This window comes from Acomys minous (assembly GCF_964271855.1).
Source record: "Acomys minous genome assembly, chromosome: 14".
NCBI lineage: Eukaryota > Metazoa > Chordata > Mammalia > Rodentia > Muridae > Acomys > Acomys minous.
In genome coordinates, this window is record NC_140496.1 from 85,077,674 (window position 1) to 85,095,882 (window position 18,209).

The 18,209-nt window shown below is 45.3% G+C and overlaps 1 protein-coding gene across 4 annotated transcripts in view; it reads right to left on the reverse strand.

Annotated features, from left to right (window-relative positions):
- The window catches only part of LOC311583005 (pro-epidermal growth factor-like), a 122,459-nt gene that overhangs the window by 60,364 nt on the left and 43,886 nt on the right, over positions 1-18,209 (reverse strand). For 3 of the 4 annotated variants that reach the window (XM_084756359.1, XM_084756360.1, XM_084756358.1), the window contains exon 5: positions 443-642. In XM_084756359.1, the coding sequence (XP_084612485.1) occupies positions 443-642 (200 nt within the window). Of the gene's footprint in view, positions 1-442; positions 643-12,507; positions 13,105-18,209 lie in introns of those variants that run through there. The other variant, XM_084756361.1, reaches the window with a different exon arrangement.

The window sequence follows — 18,209 nt, forward strand, 5'->3', positions numbered from 1 at the left end:
TACCACATGCCTGTAGCATCTTCACCCTCCCGTCTTACTTATATGTGGCAACCAAAAAAAAAAGGATGCCTGTCGAATATTCACTGAGGAAGAAAACTGTCTGAGGTGCAAAGTGCAAACAATGCCTTCAAGGTAACCGGCTTAACAAAATCAGATGTTTTCAAAACTACATTTAAGAGCTACACGGTCTTCTTTTAGAGGCTTGCAAATATGTGTTTGTAAGCTGAATCACTAGTCTAGAACCACTGATGCAGATTAAACACCCCCATTTAACACATGCACATTTGAACCGCAACACATTTTCATTTATCTCCCCATCTAGATACTGTTTAGCTTCTGAGATCAGGCCCATAAATTATCTGTACATTTAAAATTCAGTTCGTCACACTTGTCAGCTTTTGTGTAAATTCCTCACATACCACGGGTGATAATGGTTCTTTACCTCTTGCCTTGACCCGTTAAGGAAAACTCTTTGCAAAAGTTGTCTCTCTAAATCCACCCAATAGAGTCTCTCCTCCTCGTAATGAAAATCCATGACCACGGAGGTGCCAGCATCCACCACCAATTGCTGCTGATTTGTTCCTTCTGGGTCAATCCGAGAGATACTCTTTCCATGTGAGAAAATTAGGAAGGGTGCAGGTCCTGAGTGGGGAGAAAGAAACCAACTTATTGCTTTTCAGTGATATTTAATCTGATCCACATACAATCCTTCCCATGACAATTAAAAACGCAGAATTAACTTAAATTTCTAGTCTTGTATTTTAAATAAAAGCTATTCTATACAGAATACAGGACTCCTGTCAATTTCTACAAACCATGGCCTTTATGACTGGATTATAAGAAATGTGCATTGTCAACTATGAAAAAGAATGATTTAAAGAGAAATATATGTTCTACTAATGTACATGTAATATACATTAAAAAGAAACAAGGTAAGGTTTTCTATCATAGGAAGAAAGTCTGTACAAACATTGGATTTAGTTGTATAGCCTGGGAATAAAATGACTGCATCAATTACTTTGTGCTGCTATGACCAAAATGCCTGTTAGGTTGGCTTTGGACCACGGTTTCAGTGTGCTTGAACCCACTGTGGTAGGGAAGGAAGGCTAAGACATCTCAGCTCACGGCAGCAAGAGTGTGGAAAAGGATGTTCACATCATAGTGGACCAGAGAGCAGAAAGTGTGACAAGAACAAGAGGCTGACTCTACCCCCTGGTTCCCTACTGTGGCTAGGCAGGCCATACCTCCTAAAGGCTCAGCAGCTCCTCCAAACACCGCAGCCCTCGAGGACTAAGCACTCAAAGCCTATGGGGAACCTTTCAGAGCCAAACAATTACAAATGCTCCTTGTGGAAATAGACTCTCTTCCTTCCGCCTTCGCCTTGTGGCCAGAGTTATCAAGTAATGACACAGAATATGGCAGAGGTCAGAGGGGCGTCTTAAGTCACAAGTGGAAAATGCCATGCCTGATCACACAGGCAGACTAAACATGTTGAATAAAGTCATCCTCAGGTTATGCGTATAAGTGAGGTCTGCCTGCAGACTCCGATGCTGTTCTCAATACAGCTCATTATGCATATGCAAATATTTCAAAATCCAAATCCAAAAGAATCCAAAACATTTCTGCCGCTCACCACCCCCCTCTTCCTCGGCCAGGCACATCTGAGTATCAAACCAATCTAAATGTTACAACTCACACTCAAAGACTATTCTCTATCTGGAACGAATTTCAGCGGGCACCTTGAATTTTCATTTACTAAGCCTTAGCGGAAGACCTCCCTGGTCCCAGCAATGGCTTGCTCTGAGCTCTAACCCCACGCCTGGTGCCCTTTCCTATGTAGATCCCGGCCACCTTCTACTCTGACTTGCCACATCTCAGTATCTGAATGGGAGCCCCATCCCTTCTTCAGTGAATCGGGGAGAGTCTCATTTCCTGGAGGGAGGCTGCATTCCTTAGTCTCTCATGACCAGAAGGGAACAGGATGCTACCGCCCTGCATTTAGAAAGTGCTGGAACTCCTGAGGTGAGGGGAAGCTCAGAGGACAAGGGTCTAGCTACCTTTCTTGTTGGCTTTATTTTATTTTCCTTGAATAAAATAAGCCTTTATCCTGTAATGGAATTTAGTAAATGACTTATGGTCCTAAAGATTAAACATGATGGCTCAGCAGGCTCTAACTCTGGCTCTAAATCTGGAAAGCGTTAACTACATTTCAGTGGATAAACACTAATAGAGGAGATGCAGGAGGAAGGAAGAGGCATCAGGTCAGGGGAAACTTTAATAGATGCCATGACTGATGTCTAAGAGAGTGGACGCAAAGCCTCTCCCCCTATCTCTGTGTCAACACCAGCCCACAGGACAGCAGGGAAGGGGTCATGCTTAGTTACCACCTAAGCTGTAAAGGCCCCGAGACACCATCAAAGACATGGAATGGGCACAGACTGAGAGACAAGTGGCTTTGTATAATGCTGAGGTTTTGTGGTCCTTTTTCATTGGGTTACGAAATACCTCTGAGGTAAGTGACGGCATACTTCTTGGTGAGTGTGTGAGCCCACTTCCTGAGACAGTTACATCAGCTGTCTCCAACAATCTATGGGTTAGATTCTCGATTGACAATCCGTTCTTAGGAGGCAGACAAAGCAGAGAGTAGGGCCTACTTGGCAGAAGTGATTCACTAAGGGTACACTATGGTGCCCTGGCCTCTTCCACTACTGCCGTGTGTGCTTCCTGCCAGCAGAGATGTGGAGAACAGCCCCTGTTATATGCTCCTGCTGCAGTGACATCCTGCCTCACAGTGGATCCTAAAACACACAGCCAAGCAAGCACAGACCGAGAACTCTGAGCCTCTGGCCCAAATAAATCCTTTCTACTGAACAGGAAGGCATTCTGGACACGGCAACACAAAACCTCTCTGGCATACCCATCTTCTCATGCTGGCTGTGTAATTCCCAGTACCAAGTAGAAACATTCACCTGGGAGACTCTTCACCTATAGATAGTACCTAGCCTTCTCCAACTCGTCTGTTCAACCCAGTCTCCTCCCTCCCTCCTCTCACCCTCTCCCTCCCCCTGTCCCGTCCCCTCCTGTCACCTGTCACCATCACGGGTAAGGGCACCACTGTCCTCATTACTTGTGCGGTTGACTCTAATTCCATTTCCCTGAAGACTGTGTTTGCGCACTTGCACCATCAGCCCTCTTTTATGTAAACGAGTGCTGCGGTTGGGTGTTTGTAGACCTGGGATGTAATATGACTTTCTGAAGTACAGTGAAACTATTTGGAGATTAGGATTAGCGCAAATGTCAGTTTCCTCTACACTAGAGACACTGCAGTCATTTGTGGTTTTGCACACCAGTGAAGGGGGATGGAAACACCAGAGCATGAGACAACGTGTGAATGTGTATTTCAGCACAGGGTGCACTTTGGAGCAGCAAAAGCTTCCCCACATCAAAGTGTACTGGACTAATTTTTGGTGCAATAAGAAGGAAGTGCGTAGAAGCATCAAACCACTTCTCTAAGGAGCAAGTCCAAGGACCACAGCCAACGAGAACCCCCAATTTCTTAACCTTCGGGGTGATAGAGTAACTTCCAGGACCAGAGAGGAGTCCAAGAAGCATGGAGCATATGGAAAATTTCTATTAGTGACTACAAAGAACAGAGGCCCCATAGCATGGGAGAGAGACAAAAGGCAAACTAGGATCGAAGTGGGCAACAGACCGAACATCTCCATCCTCTCTGTGGGATTGACGCATGGATAAGTGAGAGGAGGCCTCGACAGTTTTCTGCTCACCTTGGATGCTTTAGAACCTTACTGGAGCAAGATTAACAAGAAAAGTGACTGATGCTCTGCCCCCGCCCCCCATCACCACCAAGGGGTTCCTGGGACAAAGATGGTGAACTAACTTCTGGACTGTCAGGATTCAGCCACAACATGAAAAAAGAACTTGCCTCTGAATTGTGGGTGACAGTAAGAAAGCCTGCCACCACCCGGGGCTGCACCACCTGGCAACCTCCTAAACCCTTGCAGAAGTCACTCATGACCACTTGAAGGGGAGCATAGCTTGGCTTGTATGAAGTGCAGATCTCTCTCTCTCTCTCTCTCTCTCTCTCTCTCTCTCTCTCTCTCTCTCTCTCTCTCTCTCTCCCCCCCCCTGTCTGTCTGTCTCCCTCCTCCTCTTTGTCTCTGCCTCTCTCTACCTCCCTCCCTCCCCCCCTCAATCTCTGTCTCTCTCTCCCTCCCTCCCTTCCTCCCTCTCTCTGCCTCTGTCTCCCTCCCCCCACCCCCACTTACATCCATGGTAGTTAAAAGGGCACCAAGTGCCCTTTTGATAATCAAAGCTTTCCTCTCAGCTTATTCTTAATAAACAGAATCAAGGCATGTTGGATATAGAATCCACATGACTCAGATGTAATACAGAAGCTAGGAGGTTCCAGTCTGAGTCTTAGCTCTGTAAAGAATTTTCTTGCTTCCTGAAAATGAATAGGGCTAGCACTCAAGACCTGAGGAGTAACAAAATATTATAACCCCCTCCAAGCCAGCCACAACCAGTTCCTGCTAACTCCTAACCACATCCACGGTCAAGCTAACACAAGTTTGCTTTAGGTCCTTGGAGCCATAAGGGAGCCAGTAGTCTCTGCAATGATGGTCTTCATTTTCAACAGGATTTCTCAGTCTTTAAGGGTGTTAATGTCCCAAGGAGGTGGTGATGAATGGCAAGAGAAGAACAAGGCAGAATGTTTATTATTTGGGGAGTGGCACTTTGCATTGCTTCATCAGTTCAGTTCGGTAGTACTACTTACATGGCCATTGCCCCTGTTCAGATGACACTGACATTTGGAGCAGGTGCCTGGCCACAGATCTCAGGACCAAGGCCAAGTTGATTCAGGACACTAAGGTAAGTCTTTCTTATTATAGATCTTAGCTTCTACATATCAGGCTGCATTGCTGACCCCAAACTGAATGCACCAGGAACTGTTTGTGTTTGGCATGCTGTAGTTCAGATGGATCAAGAACTCACTGCAGAAAATGCTGTTCAAGTCATATCCCTGGCAAGGCTATGTTCTTCATCTCCATGTTGTGGGAGCAAATTAGAAACGAGGACCCTTTAAGTTAATGTCTGTGATTGCATCACTTGGAAACTGTCTACTTAATCCTAGAATGGCTCGCAGCTCACATGGAATGCATTCTTTGCACCCCTTGGCTCTCTGCTCTTTTCCCCGTCTGGAAGCTGCAATGAAGCACCTTCAGATCCCTACTTCTCTTGTCTGACTTCCTCCTCTGCTGTCCTTGGGACCCAGGATTGTCCTCTTACCTCAAGATCACACCATATAAAGTCCCTTTTGCAGCCACAAACGGTAGTGCATACCTGTAATCCAAGCGTTCGTGAGGCTAAGGCAGAGAGGTTGGTCAAGAGTTCAAGGCTAGCCTGGGCTGCAAATCAAGGAGGAAGGAAGGGAGGGAAGTAAACAGATATGGAAGGGAAGGGGGAAGAGAGAAAGGAAGTAAACAAGGGGAGGAGGGATAGAAAGGAGAGAGGGAGGAAGAAAGGAAGAAAGAAGAAAGGAAAGGAAAAAGGAAGAAGGGAGGGAGGTAAGTAAGCCAACTCTTTTTCTATGTGAAGGTAAAATTCAAAGACTCTAGGAATTAAAGCATAGGTTGGTTTAGAGCTCGACGGGAGGCCAATGTTTTAGACTGATCTCTTGAACACCCAAAGTGACCACTAGTTGAGGGACTACCAGACTCCCCCCAGAGATAAGACCAACTCGCAATTCATCCTCCTGGTATAACCAATGTGTATTTGTAAAGCCTCCAATAATTATAAACAACTTAAAAACAGGCAAAGGACTTAGACACTTAACAGAAAAGATACAAGGGTGGTTTATGAACAGGTGATCACCTTCATGTCAAAGAGAAAAGTATGCAGTCCCCATTCACCTTAGTAAAATGAAGATTCCCACCAGGGAGTGGTAGAGAGTAGGTTTATAGGACAGGGATAAGGAAGCAAGAATAAACAACTGGTGAACAAGATTGCTTTATATCACATTAAGATTTCTTTTTAAGGGGCTGAAGATGTGGCTCAGGTCATAGAGCACTTGCCTAGCATGTCCAAGGCTCTGAGTTCAATCCCCAGCACCGTATTGACCAGGCATGGTGGTCCACTGAGAGCCTGGCTCCTACCTGCCCTTCTTTTTAAAAATATTTCTTTTTAAGCCTTAAACTAGTGTGTCTACCTGTTTAAAATTGGGCACCTGGTCATAGATTAACAGACCCCTCTTGCATCTTTTCTAAGTTCTTTGCCTGGTTTTAAGTTGATTATTATTAGAGTTTTAAAAAATTCTGTTCTTAATAGCATTTCTCAGAACTCCTCATTTAACGCTGGAGCGAAGATATCTGCTTTTTAAAGTTTTGTAGTTTTTCTACTTGACTTCAGGTCTACAATACCTTCTGAGCTCAATTTTGTGGAGACTGTGCAGTTGGGATCCAGGTTCAATGTGCCGTTTACAGAAGTTCAAGCATCCAGACACCTGGATGTCTAACTACTGCAACACCATTTGGTAAAAAAGATGAATTTTCTACAATGTTGCTTTTGTGCCTTTGTGAAAGATCAAATGACTTGCTTGTGAATCCATATCTGGATTTTACTGTCTGCTCCATTAAGTCACGTGCCTGTCTCTTGGCCAGTTCCACAATCAAGATAACTGGGGGGGGAAAAGCTTTTTCAAAAAAAAAAAATGCAGCTTTGAGAAACAGTGGACTCTATTGTAGTGTCCATTTGCTATAAGGAATTATTTATTTTTCAGTGAGCGGTTTAAATACCTCTCAGCTTCTTGACATAAATTAGGCTCAACTTTCTTTAAAAACCACTATGATGAGACTCAAACGGACTTATCAACATGAAGAATTAGAAACGTTTTTCAGGCCGAGGGAGGTGGTTTAGTGGGTAACATGTTTGCCTGGCAAGCAAGCGTGAGGAACTTAGTTCAAATCCACAGATCCCACATGGTCAGAAGCGGTAGTACACATTTGTAATTCCAAGCCTGCTGCAGTGAGATGACAGGTAAAGGTGAGGCCAGCAACATCCCAGTCTGTCCTCTGACATGAGAGCCTATGCCACATGTGTGTGCCTCGACCCCAACACACACACACACACACACACACACACACACACACACACAGACAAAATTTCCCAGATACTTTACTGCACATTTTGCCCACTAAGCCATCTTCTCCCATGCCCCAAGAAAGTTTTCTTAATCCAAGTTAGAATTCGAGAAAACTTTTTGGCAAGGAGAACCAACAGTCATCACATGGGTGGGCTTTTAACAGTCTACTTTGGGAAGTGCCAATGTGTGTTATAACTTTGCAGGACATGAACCCAGGTGGGTCTGCATAGTGGCAAGAGAGGTCCCTCATGAGCTGCTGCCTCTGTGTGGACCTCCACCTCTGCCTGCCTGAGAGAAGTCAGATACATGACCTTGTAACATCCGGGCATTCCAAAGTTTAGCACAGGCTTAGGCTTCTTCACAAAAACGTCATCAGTCACGGAAATCAGTGCTTTCTACAACGCAGGCTGCTAGAAGTTGACGTGGGTCTTACTTATAACTAACATAATTGCTTTTCTTCTAATTACTTTTAAGTAGCAATTTTTTAAAAAAGTAATGCTTCTCAAGTAACACAGCTAGACATATAAATGCTTGCCACCAGACCACTTGTAAGTGGTCCTTAGACAAAAAGACTTCTCTGGTTTTGAGTCAGGGTCTCACTGTGTAGATGGAACTGGTATTGAACGCACAGAGATCCACCTGCCTCTGCCTCTTGAGGGCTGAGATTAAAGGCGTGTGCAACTATACTCTAACTTGAAAAAAAGATTTTTTTAATACAGAGGAAGAAAAGTATTGAAAGGCGTCAAGCCTATCACTCAGCTCTAATTTCTTTGTTCTCTCTCCCAAACTGGCTAGAACTGAGGTCTGGACCACAGCTGTATGTATAGCTACTAAAATACACAGAAAAATACTTTAAATAAGCATTTTATTTGAAACTTTGGAGGCAAATATGATTGCAGTAAGAATAAAAATATAGAAATGCTTTGCCATCAAGGATGGTAAAAAAAAAAAAATGACAAAAACATCCTAGCTTTGGCTCGTCCCAGGGACCTAGCTGCCATATCTTATTAGAGTAAGTAACACAAAGCAGAGGCACTTCTGATATGCGAATGAAATGAAACACTGCTTCTTAACTGATGTACCACACGAAAGAGCAAGGCAGCTGCCCTGATGCTCTTCTCAATCTCTGTATCCTAGCAACCGTCTACCCATAGAAAGAGCTACCTCCCATAGAGGTATGTGCAGAGAAGGGAGCCGGAGTACAGGAAGGCCATGCTTTTCTATGGAAAGCCCTTCCTAGTGTATCCTGGAGCTTTTGTAAATAAAATCAGTGGTTATCATGAATCTTTACCAGAGGAACAATCAGGTCTGAGGTACCTTCACATCCACACAATTCCAGGACACAGAGTATCCTGGGAAACATTTGGGAAATCCAAACACTGGCAGACATGAGCATGCTCAGCCTGCTTGGGAGAATCAGAAAAACCAAGGTCAGAAATGAAAAGAGATGTGCAAATTCAAACTCCAGGCTTGGAAGGGTCAGGGGATGATGGGAATTGAGGTGCCCAGCCTGTGTTGGGCTAAGAGAATTGAGTTTCTGCACATTCCCTAACTCCCATGACTGAAAGAAAAAGCTCTGAAAGACAATGCCAAGGGGCAAGCCTGCTAAAGGAGATGTGTTTGCCTACGCCATCCCATAGTCGCCCTGGGAAGCTTGTAGCATGGACACAGAAGAAAGTGCATTTTCAGAGTGCATGAGGCTTGCCAGGAAATAGGGAGATCCCTTCTGTCCTTCTTCTTCTTCTTCTTCTTCTTCTTCTTCTTCTTCTTCTTCTTCTTCTTCTTCTTCTTCTTCTTCTTCTTCTTCCACACCTGGCAAAATTGCAGTCATCTGCAGAGGCCTGACTCTGAGCAATCTTTTTGTCCCAGTGCCTAGCAAATGGGACCACTGGGGAAGACATGGAATTGACGGTGTGAAAAAGCTACCTCAATTCCAAGAATAATCTAGAAAAGAAATTTGAATTCTTAGTGCACCTAAAATCCAGATAATACTTGTGTCACATGAGGAGTAGACACATTCTGGATGGCAGTGTGAGCATGTGGTTCATCCCACGGTCCTTCGTCGGGGCTCCTGGAACCACGGTTACTGCTTTTCCTCCAGTTTCTAGTGTTAGAAACTATGTCGTCAAGAAGCTGCCACTCCATTCTCTAGCATCAGGGTTGTTCGGGTTGGCAGTAATAATAAAAGCTAAAGTAAACACCAGTCTGCTTCACAAAAGCAGAAAAGTTCTTGCAAGTCTTTAGGAATTCCTCGGAAGAAAGTGTACTGTTCTACAAGCGACTCTGAGGGACTGAGGAATACAACCACGTTAACACGGTGCTGACAATGCCAGGAAGAGGGCACCACCAGCTTTCTTTTACCGTGAAGAAAGCAAGATACATTTTTCCACATGTAGCAAGACCGAGTCATAAGCCAGGCAGGCTTATATTTACAGACAAAAAAAATGTACATAAAACACCATCCTGACGTTTCTCCGTAGTTAGATATCAACAGAAACTTTTCTAAAACTGGGAGAAAGCAGGACAAGATTTAGATCTGAAAAATCACTCTGTTTTGCACATGTCAGGGACGCCAAGCAAACTTCAACCCTTTCAGAAACCAGTGACCTCAGTGCCTACTCCTAAAAGCAGTCTCCCCGGTGAGTTGACTCCGTGCCATGCTCAGATCCCTCCCACAGCCAGTTCTCTGAGCCTGGGCTTCTTCCGTGATCGTCATTTACCAAGAACAAACAGCACAGGTTCAGACGCCAGGCCAGGCAGGAACAGTTCCCTGTCCAACTGACATTTGTCCTCTAGGGCAAAGAGGTTTGAAAGTTCAGAAACCGCCTCCCTTAACAGTCTTCTTTGTTGCTGTCCTCATCTGCTTTTGCTTAAATAAAAGCCAAGAAATTGTTTGATTTCAATCCTGGTGAAGGGGGGGGGGGAAGAAATTTTATCTTGTTATCTCTTGGGTTGGCTGACCGGCATATGTGAGAACAGCAAGCTTGAGACGGTTTACCTGGATCTTGTTAGGCCACAAAACATTCTTCTTTCTGGGTCAAGTTGGCCACGTAGGTGAATGGTCTCAATGCCAAAGCCAAGAAGTCCAAGTAGAATTTAAGTGGGGGGAAAAATAGACGATGTCACCATTATCTATTTACAGAGGGGAAAGAAATGGTATCCTCTGGAATTCAAGGGCGATAGGGTGTGACCTAGGCAGTTTTCAACCAACCTAAGATGCAGAGTGATGTAGAGGGTTTAAAGCAGTGACCCACAAGCAATGGGGAGCCAAGGGGCAGAGGGCCACTCTCTGAAGTCTGCACCATGCCACCGCAGCATTCAAAATAAGGCAACACAAGGAATGGCCTGACCAAAGAACTGTAGTCAAGACACGGAGCCTAAGAGGATATTTATTAGGTCAGTCGTTGGGTGAGGGATATTACACATGTTCCCTCTGGCCATCACCTCCCACCACCCCACCGCCCCGCCCCCAACAATCATCCCAAGAAACAGGTGTCACTTCCAAGGGATATGGTAAAATAATCCAACTCTTAAGAAAGCAACGCAAACCCAAAATCAAGTTTGTTTGCTTTTAAATTCTATTTCTTCCACACTCTGACACAGTCTCCCCAAGTCATTATCTCTGTCTGAGTTTCCTGTCAACCTGGTGCAAACTATTTCGGAAAAGCACGCCAGTCCCCAGCACGAGTGGACAGGAACACCAGGCAAAGGAACCACAACACTATTCCCAAGGACCAAGGGCCATGCTTACAGAATCATTCCTTCCCTTTCTTCCCCTTCTTAAAATCTGCTCAGGGGCTCAGCTCTTCCTGCCACCAGCTGCAGGATTGGCTCCCACCTCTCCCTAACCAGCAGGTAGCAGGACCTGACTCTGATCGCTTCCCAGCTACTGCAGGGAATCCCCTCCACCCTGTGACGTTCCAGTCCACACAGCACAACTGTGGCCAAGTGGCCAAGACTTTCCTCCTCTGTCTCCACTAGCTACTGGCTCACGGCGGGGGGGATGGGGGGGGAAGGGGGTTCAGTTCAGTCTTTTGTCTCCCCCTTTCTGATGCTATTATTCATGTGATTAGAGGAGCAAGAATTTACTGAGTATATGCAAAGTAGCAGTGCCCTAGGTCCTGGGGATGCAGGCATAAGTAGCAAGCACTTCCCCCACCTTCAAAACCCAGAGATCTGCTCTGCAATTCCGATGAATGATGAACACTCCCTGGTAACACTCTGGGGCTTGGGAGTAATAACACCTGATTTCCATATGTGCAGTTTCTCTGAGCTATCCAGTTTGGAGGTCCACACAGCAGCAGCCTGACTTTTAGTCTCACAATCCGCAGCAATCTATCTTCCAGAGCTTTCTCTTCTGAAAACACAATATGTTTTCTTCAATCTACGTTGCTGTTTGTTGGTTTGTTTGTTTAGGAACACAGACCCTATCTTAAAAGAACAAGATGGTGACACACACCTGTAATCCCAGCCCGTGGGAAGCACAGTAAGTTCCCGGGCAGTCTGAGCTAAAGAGTGAGATGCTGTCTCAAAAGAACGCAAAAAGAAAGATGACGAGGAAGGACTTCCAGGACAGTGTGGACTCTAGGGGAAATGAAGTATCTTCCTCTCCTACACAGCAGGTTCGGGACTGAGCCTCGGAGGAAAGAATCAACAGTGAGGAAACGTTTCCAACCGGAATGTTAGCCTCCATAGTGTGCAATCAGAAAAAGCCCCAATTCCCCTTGGAGTTCACAAGAGTTTAAGGAAAGGAACGGGCTCAGTTACTCCATGTCATTTCTCAGCAGTTTGCAAAGTCACAGTGCACCTGTCGCTGAGAACCCAAGAGCTGTGTCAGAGCTTCCAAGGCTGAGGATCAGAGGCTGAACTTGAGACTGGTTTTTGGTTTTGTTAAAACAACGACAACAACAAAACGCAAACGTCCCTTTAATTAACTCATGGCACTTTATGACGTACGCTTATCAGAAGGAAGGCTTTTCAAAACCTACACGACCCATTGCCACCATATGTTTCCTCCAGTTTCAAATACGGCACTGATCAGCTGGCTGTTACCGGCTCCCCAGAATAAGGACTGAGATTTACGTGAAAAGAAATATTCAGCTGGTTTTAAACGAGGCATTTTCACTCCTGCACAGATCAGCAGAGAACGGAGGCATTTTATAATTGGCAGCACCTGACCTCTACCAGGAGACACACACACACACACACACACTTCAGAATACACAACTTAAGCAAACATACACACCCAAAGACAGACGAAGGGGGCCGCGTGGGGGGCGGGGCGAAGGAGGCACAGGTGTTTGAGGCAGATGCCTCCGAGGGTGGGCTCCTGTACTTGGATTACTGACCTGCACAAACGGAGGTCCCGCTTCTCTCCGGAGGACCTAGCTGACAGTTCCCGTGCTGCTGTGCTGTGACGCTGACTACACCAATCTTTAAAGCCACCAGCAGGAAAGCCAGTGAGAGCTGCATGGTCTCGGTGGCTCTAAGGTCAATAGACGGTGACTTTTAAGTTGCTAAAGCATAGAGGAGGCGAAGTCCGCGCGCTGGACCCCCAGAGCTTCCAGCCAGGTCAGCCTTCGGCCCCGGGGCATCTTTTATTTAGCTGCTTTAAGGCTGGCTACCTTTCAGCTCCTTCACCTCTGAGTGCAGGCTCAAATGCTCCGGGAGAGTTCTTTATCTCACTTTTTTTTTTTTTTTTTTGACCGCAATAAGAAATACCTGACACCCGTATGACAAATTTCACAGAGTCTCAGAGCGCTGGAGGCCCGCGGGTGACTGATTTCTCCCCGTGACAGGCACAGCCAGGCAAGGGCTCAGAGAGATACGAGAAAGGAAAAGAATTGATGTAAAGTTCCAAGCCCCACCGGGATGAGGGATGAGGCTGAAGAAGAAATATGCAGATAGGATTCCTTGCCGGGTGAGCTTCTCTTTTTGGAACCCAGAGAGACTCCCCTCTCCCTTTTAAAGCTCTTCTGGCCCCACCCCCTCTCCTTCGGTGACACTTGAGCAAGCTGAGCAGCCTCTCTGCAAACACCCGTGCGGGCAATTCCAAGGAGCGGGAAGGCAGGGCTGGGTGCCAGAGAGGAGATAGCTGCTAATCACTAAGAATATTCAGGGCAGAGAAGGTGAAAGAGCGATGAAGGGGTGTGGAGCAGCAGCTAATGGTTCGAGGGGCCTGTGGGGCACCTCTTACGTCTCAGTATCTAGAAGAAAGGAGGCGAAATTAAACCATGCATTTTAAGTGAAAGGTGAGTAGCACCGTTGACAATTCAGACTCATCATAATTGGTCATTGACATGAGTAATGTCAAGGAGAGCTCACCCTCAGCTCATTTGCTGGAAATCTAGGTGGCAGCTCACATCCCTGGAGCTTAATCATATTTCTTCCTCCTGTATATTTTACAGTGGAACTTGTGAGATTACTCTTTCCATATCAAAGGGAAGTCCATGTGGCTTGGAGAAGAGAAACAACGCGCTTGCGCAGACACTTCTCTTTCATCATGAGTGTAACAAAACATCACTAGGGGCTGCGGGGAGGCAGGGAAAGGCGCGGATTCTTATGATTGAGCTGTGTTAGAAAAAGAAAATAGAAGGGAATCCTGTAAAAGCTGTGGGGGGGGCAGTGGGGGGGGCACTGGAAGCACAGCAATGCAGAGGGCAACTCCTCCTCAGGTGACTCTGGCCCTCTCCTCACATCTCAGTGACAGAACACAAGAGTTTGGCTCTCCGCTGGCTAGCTCCTCAAGCTCCTCCACGTGGACCAAACCCTGTACCCCCAAAACACCCAGTTCTGGTTAGCTATTTACGTTGGACTTGATGGACAATGGGAATTCTGCTAGTTTGCTTCATCCTGGACTTGCTTTTAAGACGGCCCCAGGCAGGCTCCAAAGTCAAGTCTCAAAGTAGCTACAGAATCATCTCCAAAGCGACAGGCGCGCTGGTGTGTGTACCCGTCATGGAAAGCACAACAGCTCCGAGCGCTTTCTTTGCCCATGCTCAATTGGGTTCTGACTATTTTTCAAAGACGAAAGGTTAAAACGTGTTCCCCAAATCCCAGCCGTCCTATGCCAGGCGGCTCTGACCCTGCATGAGGATAAACAGACCCTGAAGGGGCAACAGAGGTCATGTGGCCGAGAGAACAAGTGTTTCATTGCTTTCTAGACTCCTGGAGATTCAAGGCTAAGAATGAATGTCCCCTACAAGTAACCTGTGCCACGTACTCACAACCAACTTGGTCAGTGAGCTTTCCCCTTCAGCAAAAGCACATTTGCTGACATTGATGATGGCAATCAAGGAGATTGAGACCACACTCTAGCATGAAAGCAAGTTATTGCATTAGTAGGAGCACAAACAGGACATAAACATTTGTTTCTAGGCTAGTGAAGTGGCTCAGTGGGTAAAACAGTTGCTGCCAAGCCTAGTGATCCAAGTCCCACATAGGACCCACATGGCAGAAGGGCAGGAGTGAGTCCTGCGAGGTGTCCTTTGACTCCCATTCATGCACATGGCACACTCAACCCGCGCGTGTGTATACACACAAATGTAAGTAATTGTATGTAAAAGTAATTGTACATAGGTAGCTGTAATAAAAGTTTTAAAAAGTGTTTTACAGGCCCCCTATTACAAGCCACCTGAGCTAATGTCATCGGTACTGGACACAATAGTGTCACCTTAGGAGATACAGAATCATCAGGGATAGAGTGGACGCTTCAGTTGACGGCTGATGGTAAGACTCAAATCAGATCTATAATGAAAAAGAGCAAGCGAGGCAGGAAAAAAAAATACCAAATGCATGGTTTGGAGAGAACCGGGGGGCCCTAGGAATCTCAGTGTTCCAGCCAAGGCATGTGCTCGAAGGGAGGCAGTACCGGTTAGGACTATTACCACTAAGGAAGATGCTCTTCTGCCGCAGAGCTGAAGGAGTGAGGCTCTCAAGGCAAAACACCTTCCACAGAAGCTTCCAAGGTGTGAAAGTGAGCCTGCTCCTAGAGAGAATCTGAGAAGCAGCTCTGGCTGCTGATGCAAGGCAAGGAGACCAAGATCCATCCCAAACTGGCAGCCGAAATTGGTCGTGTTGTTCATATAGTGGCTTTAGAGGCATGAAGTTTTCCTCCCCAGTTTCAGAGAGCCACCAAGGCCAGGCAGAATATGGTGGTGGTGCCTGTGTGAAACCTCTGAGGTATCAAGAGGCTGGGAGAAGCCATCACTTGAAGATGTGAAAGTGAAGCCTGTGTTGCTATGGAGACCCCCAAGATGGTGGACATCCTAGGGTTATGGCACATCTGCCAAGGAGAGTTGCAGGCAAGGAGAAGAAGGATCCCCAAGAGAGATGTATGTCCGAGGAAGAAAATCCAGAAGGACAGAGCCATGTGCGTTGGATTGTTCATGTCAACTTGACACAGCTGGAGTCGTCCAAAAGGAGGGAACCTCACTTGAGAAAATGCTTCCATAAGACTGAGCTGTCAGGCAAGCCTGTGGGGCATTTTTAAAATTAGTGATTGATGCAGGAGGACCCAGACTATTATGGGTGGTGCCAGCGCTGGGCTGGTGGTGCTGGATGCCATAAGAGCAGGCTGAGCAAGCATTCCTCCATGGCCTCTGCATCAGCTCCTGGGGTTTCAGGTTTCCACTGGGTCTGAGTTCCTATCTTAGCTTCCCTCAATAGATGTAATTCAGGATATGTAAGGCAAATGAACTCTTTTCTCCCTCAAGCTGCTTTTGGTTATGGTGTTTCATCACGGCAATAGTATCCCTTGAAATTAAAGTCCCAATATGGGGCTACATATGGGACTCAGTGTTCATCCTGATGGCCATCTTTGAGTGCCATTCCTCAGATGCCTTGGACTTTTGGGACAGTCTCTAACTGGGACCACCCAGCTTGCCAGTTAGACTAGGCTAGCCAGCCATCGAGCCATAGGGGCCATTTTTTTCTCCACTTCCCCCATTCTGGGATTTCAAACTCATACCACTACACCAGCTTTTTCTGTAAGTTTTAGGGGGGTAAATTCAGGTCCTCATGCCTCCATGGCAACAGGTTACCAAGTGACCATTTCCCATCCCTGCTTGTCCATTATCTTCATGCCGGACCTCTGGGTTGTTCTAGGTTTGGCTCAGTGTAGTTAATATCTAATAGGTGGTTCATAGGGTAGGTGTATGTTCAACTTCATGGAAACACGCAACTGTTTCTTCAGAGTGACTGCCTGTATCATGCTCTCACCAGTAATACGTGTAAGCTCCTATCGTTCCTGGCCTTCACCTTCACCCACATTGTTTATTGGTCTTTTTTAACTTTAATCATAATTGTTTGAATGGCATAATACTGGTGATTTTAATGTGTTTTTCTCTGATAACTGTAGTATTGATCATCTTTGTACAAGTTAGCTACTCCTTCATGTACCCTCCTCTGGGTCATTTTTTATCCCTTTTTAGAGTGCTTGACTCTTTATTATGTTATTGTTTGTCAAATATACATACATCTGTCATCTCTCGCTATCTGTACACACATACAGAGTATATACACACATATATATGTATATATATATATAGTATTCAAATGTTAAGATGAATTAAAACCCAAACATAAAAACACTCATGGAATGGAAACGTACATGCCCAAAATGCTGCCCACAACAGAAAGAAATGAATCAACTGGGCTTCATCAAAGCAGAGACAAGTAAACCCGGTGGCTCCATGGCTGGCCAGCCTAGCCTAACTGGCAAGCTGAGGGTCCTGGTGGGAGACTGTCTCAAAAACCAAGGCACCTGAGGATGACACTCAAGGTTGACCTCTGGCAGTCACACGTGAGCACATAGAGATACATGGACACATACATACAGGTGAGACATTGGATAAACAACTTGTATTGTGTTCTTACAGAAGGACACAATCCAATTCAGGTTCGAACAAAGTATATACACTGGGTTTTACAAAAAGGGTCTCACTATGTCTAGAACTCACTATTTATGTCAGACTGGTGTTTCCCTCAGAGCAATCCCCCTGTCTCTGCCTCCCAGGGGCTGGAATTAAAGACCTTCCCCATATCTGGCTTGTGTCACAAGTATTTCTTCCTGGTTGATAGTTTGTCTGCTAATATTCGTAATAGCATCTTTTCATGAACAAAGATGTGAACTTTGATGAAGTCCATCCAGCTCATCCATTTCTTTCTGCTGTGATTGGCATGTTGGGGACACACATTTCCATTCTATGAAATCATTGACCATTCTCAAATTTCAAAGTTTTTTTCCCCCCTGGGAACTTTTAGAGTGAGTTTGCTTGGGTTCATAATTTATCTCAATTAACACTTGAATACGAAATAAAATTGACATTTAATTTTCTTTATATCCCGTTGTCCCCACTCCCCTTAATGGAGAGTGCTCTTTTAGTTGTGTGGATGATATTCCTGTAAAATTACAACCAGGCTTGTGTGAGTCTATTTCTAGACTTACTATATATTGCAAATACTTACTTCTCGGGTTATTACTGTATTGGTTTGCAGGTCGCTGTGCTAGGATAGCCTCTCCAACTTGGCTTATTTTTCAATATTATTTTTAGCTATCCTTGCTTCTTTGCATTCACGTGTGTATCTTGGAATTTAACACGGCAGTTTCAAAATAACTTTCCTTTGGAACTTTTACTGGGATGCCATCTAATCCTGCAGGCCAATGTGGACAGGATTAACAATACTGAGTCTCCTCATCTATAGACATAGTGTTTTTCTGCTTATATCGATCTTAAAACTCTCTCACTAATATTTTTGATGAGTTTACAGTCTTATTTTTCTGTCAAATTATGCTTTTGAGTCTCTTATAAATGGGTTGCTTCTATTAGTTTTATTTCCTACTTTTCTTATGGCCTTTTATAGAAATTGATATAATATTAAGTTTCATATAAAGAGCTTTTAGCTTTCCCCTTGCATCCTTCATTGCATCTAAAGTTTGGTGGGTCTGGAGCCTAATTTATTTTCCACAATATCAAGGATAAACTGGGGTAAGGGATTCTACTATGTTTTCCCAAGCATCTTTTTTTTTTTTTAAGCCCAAGCCTGTCAC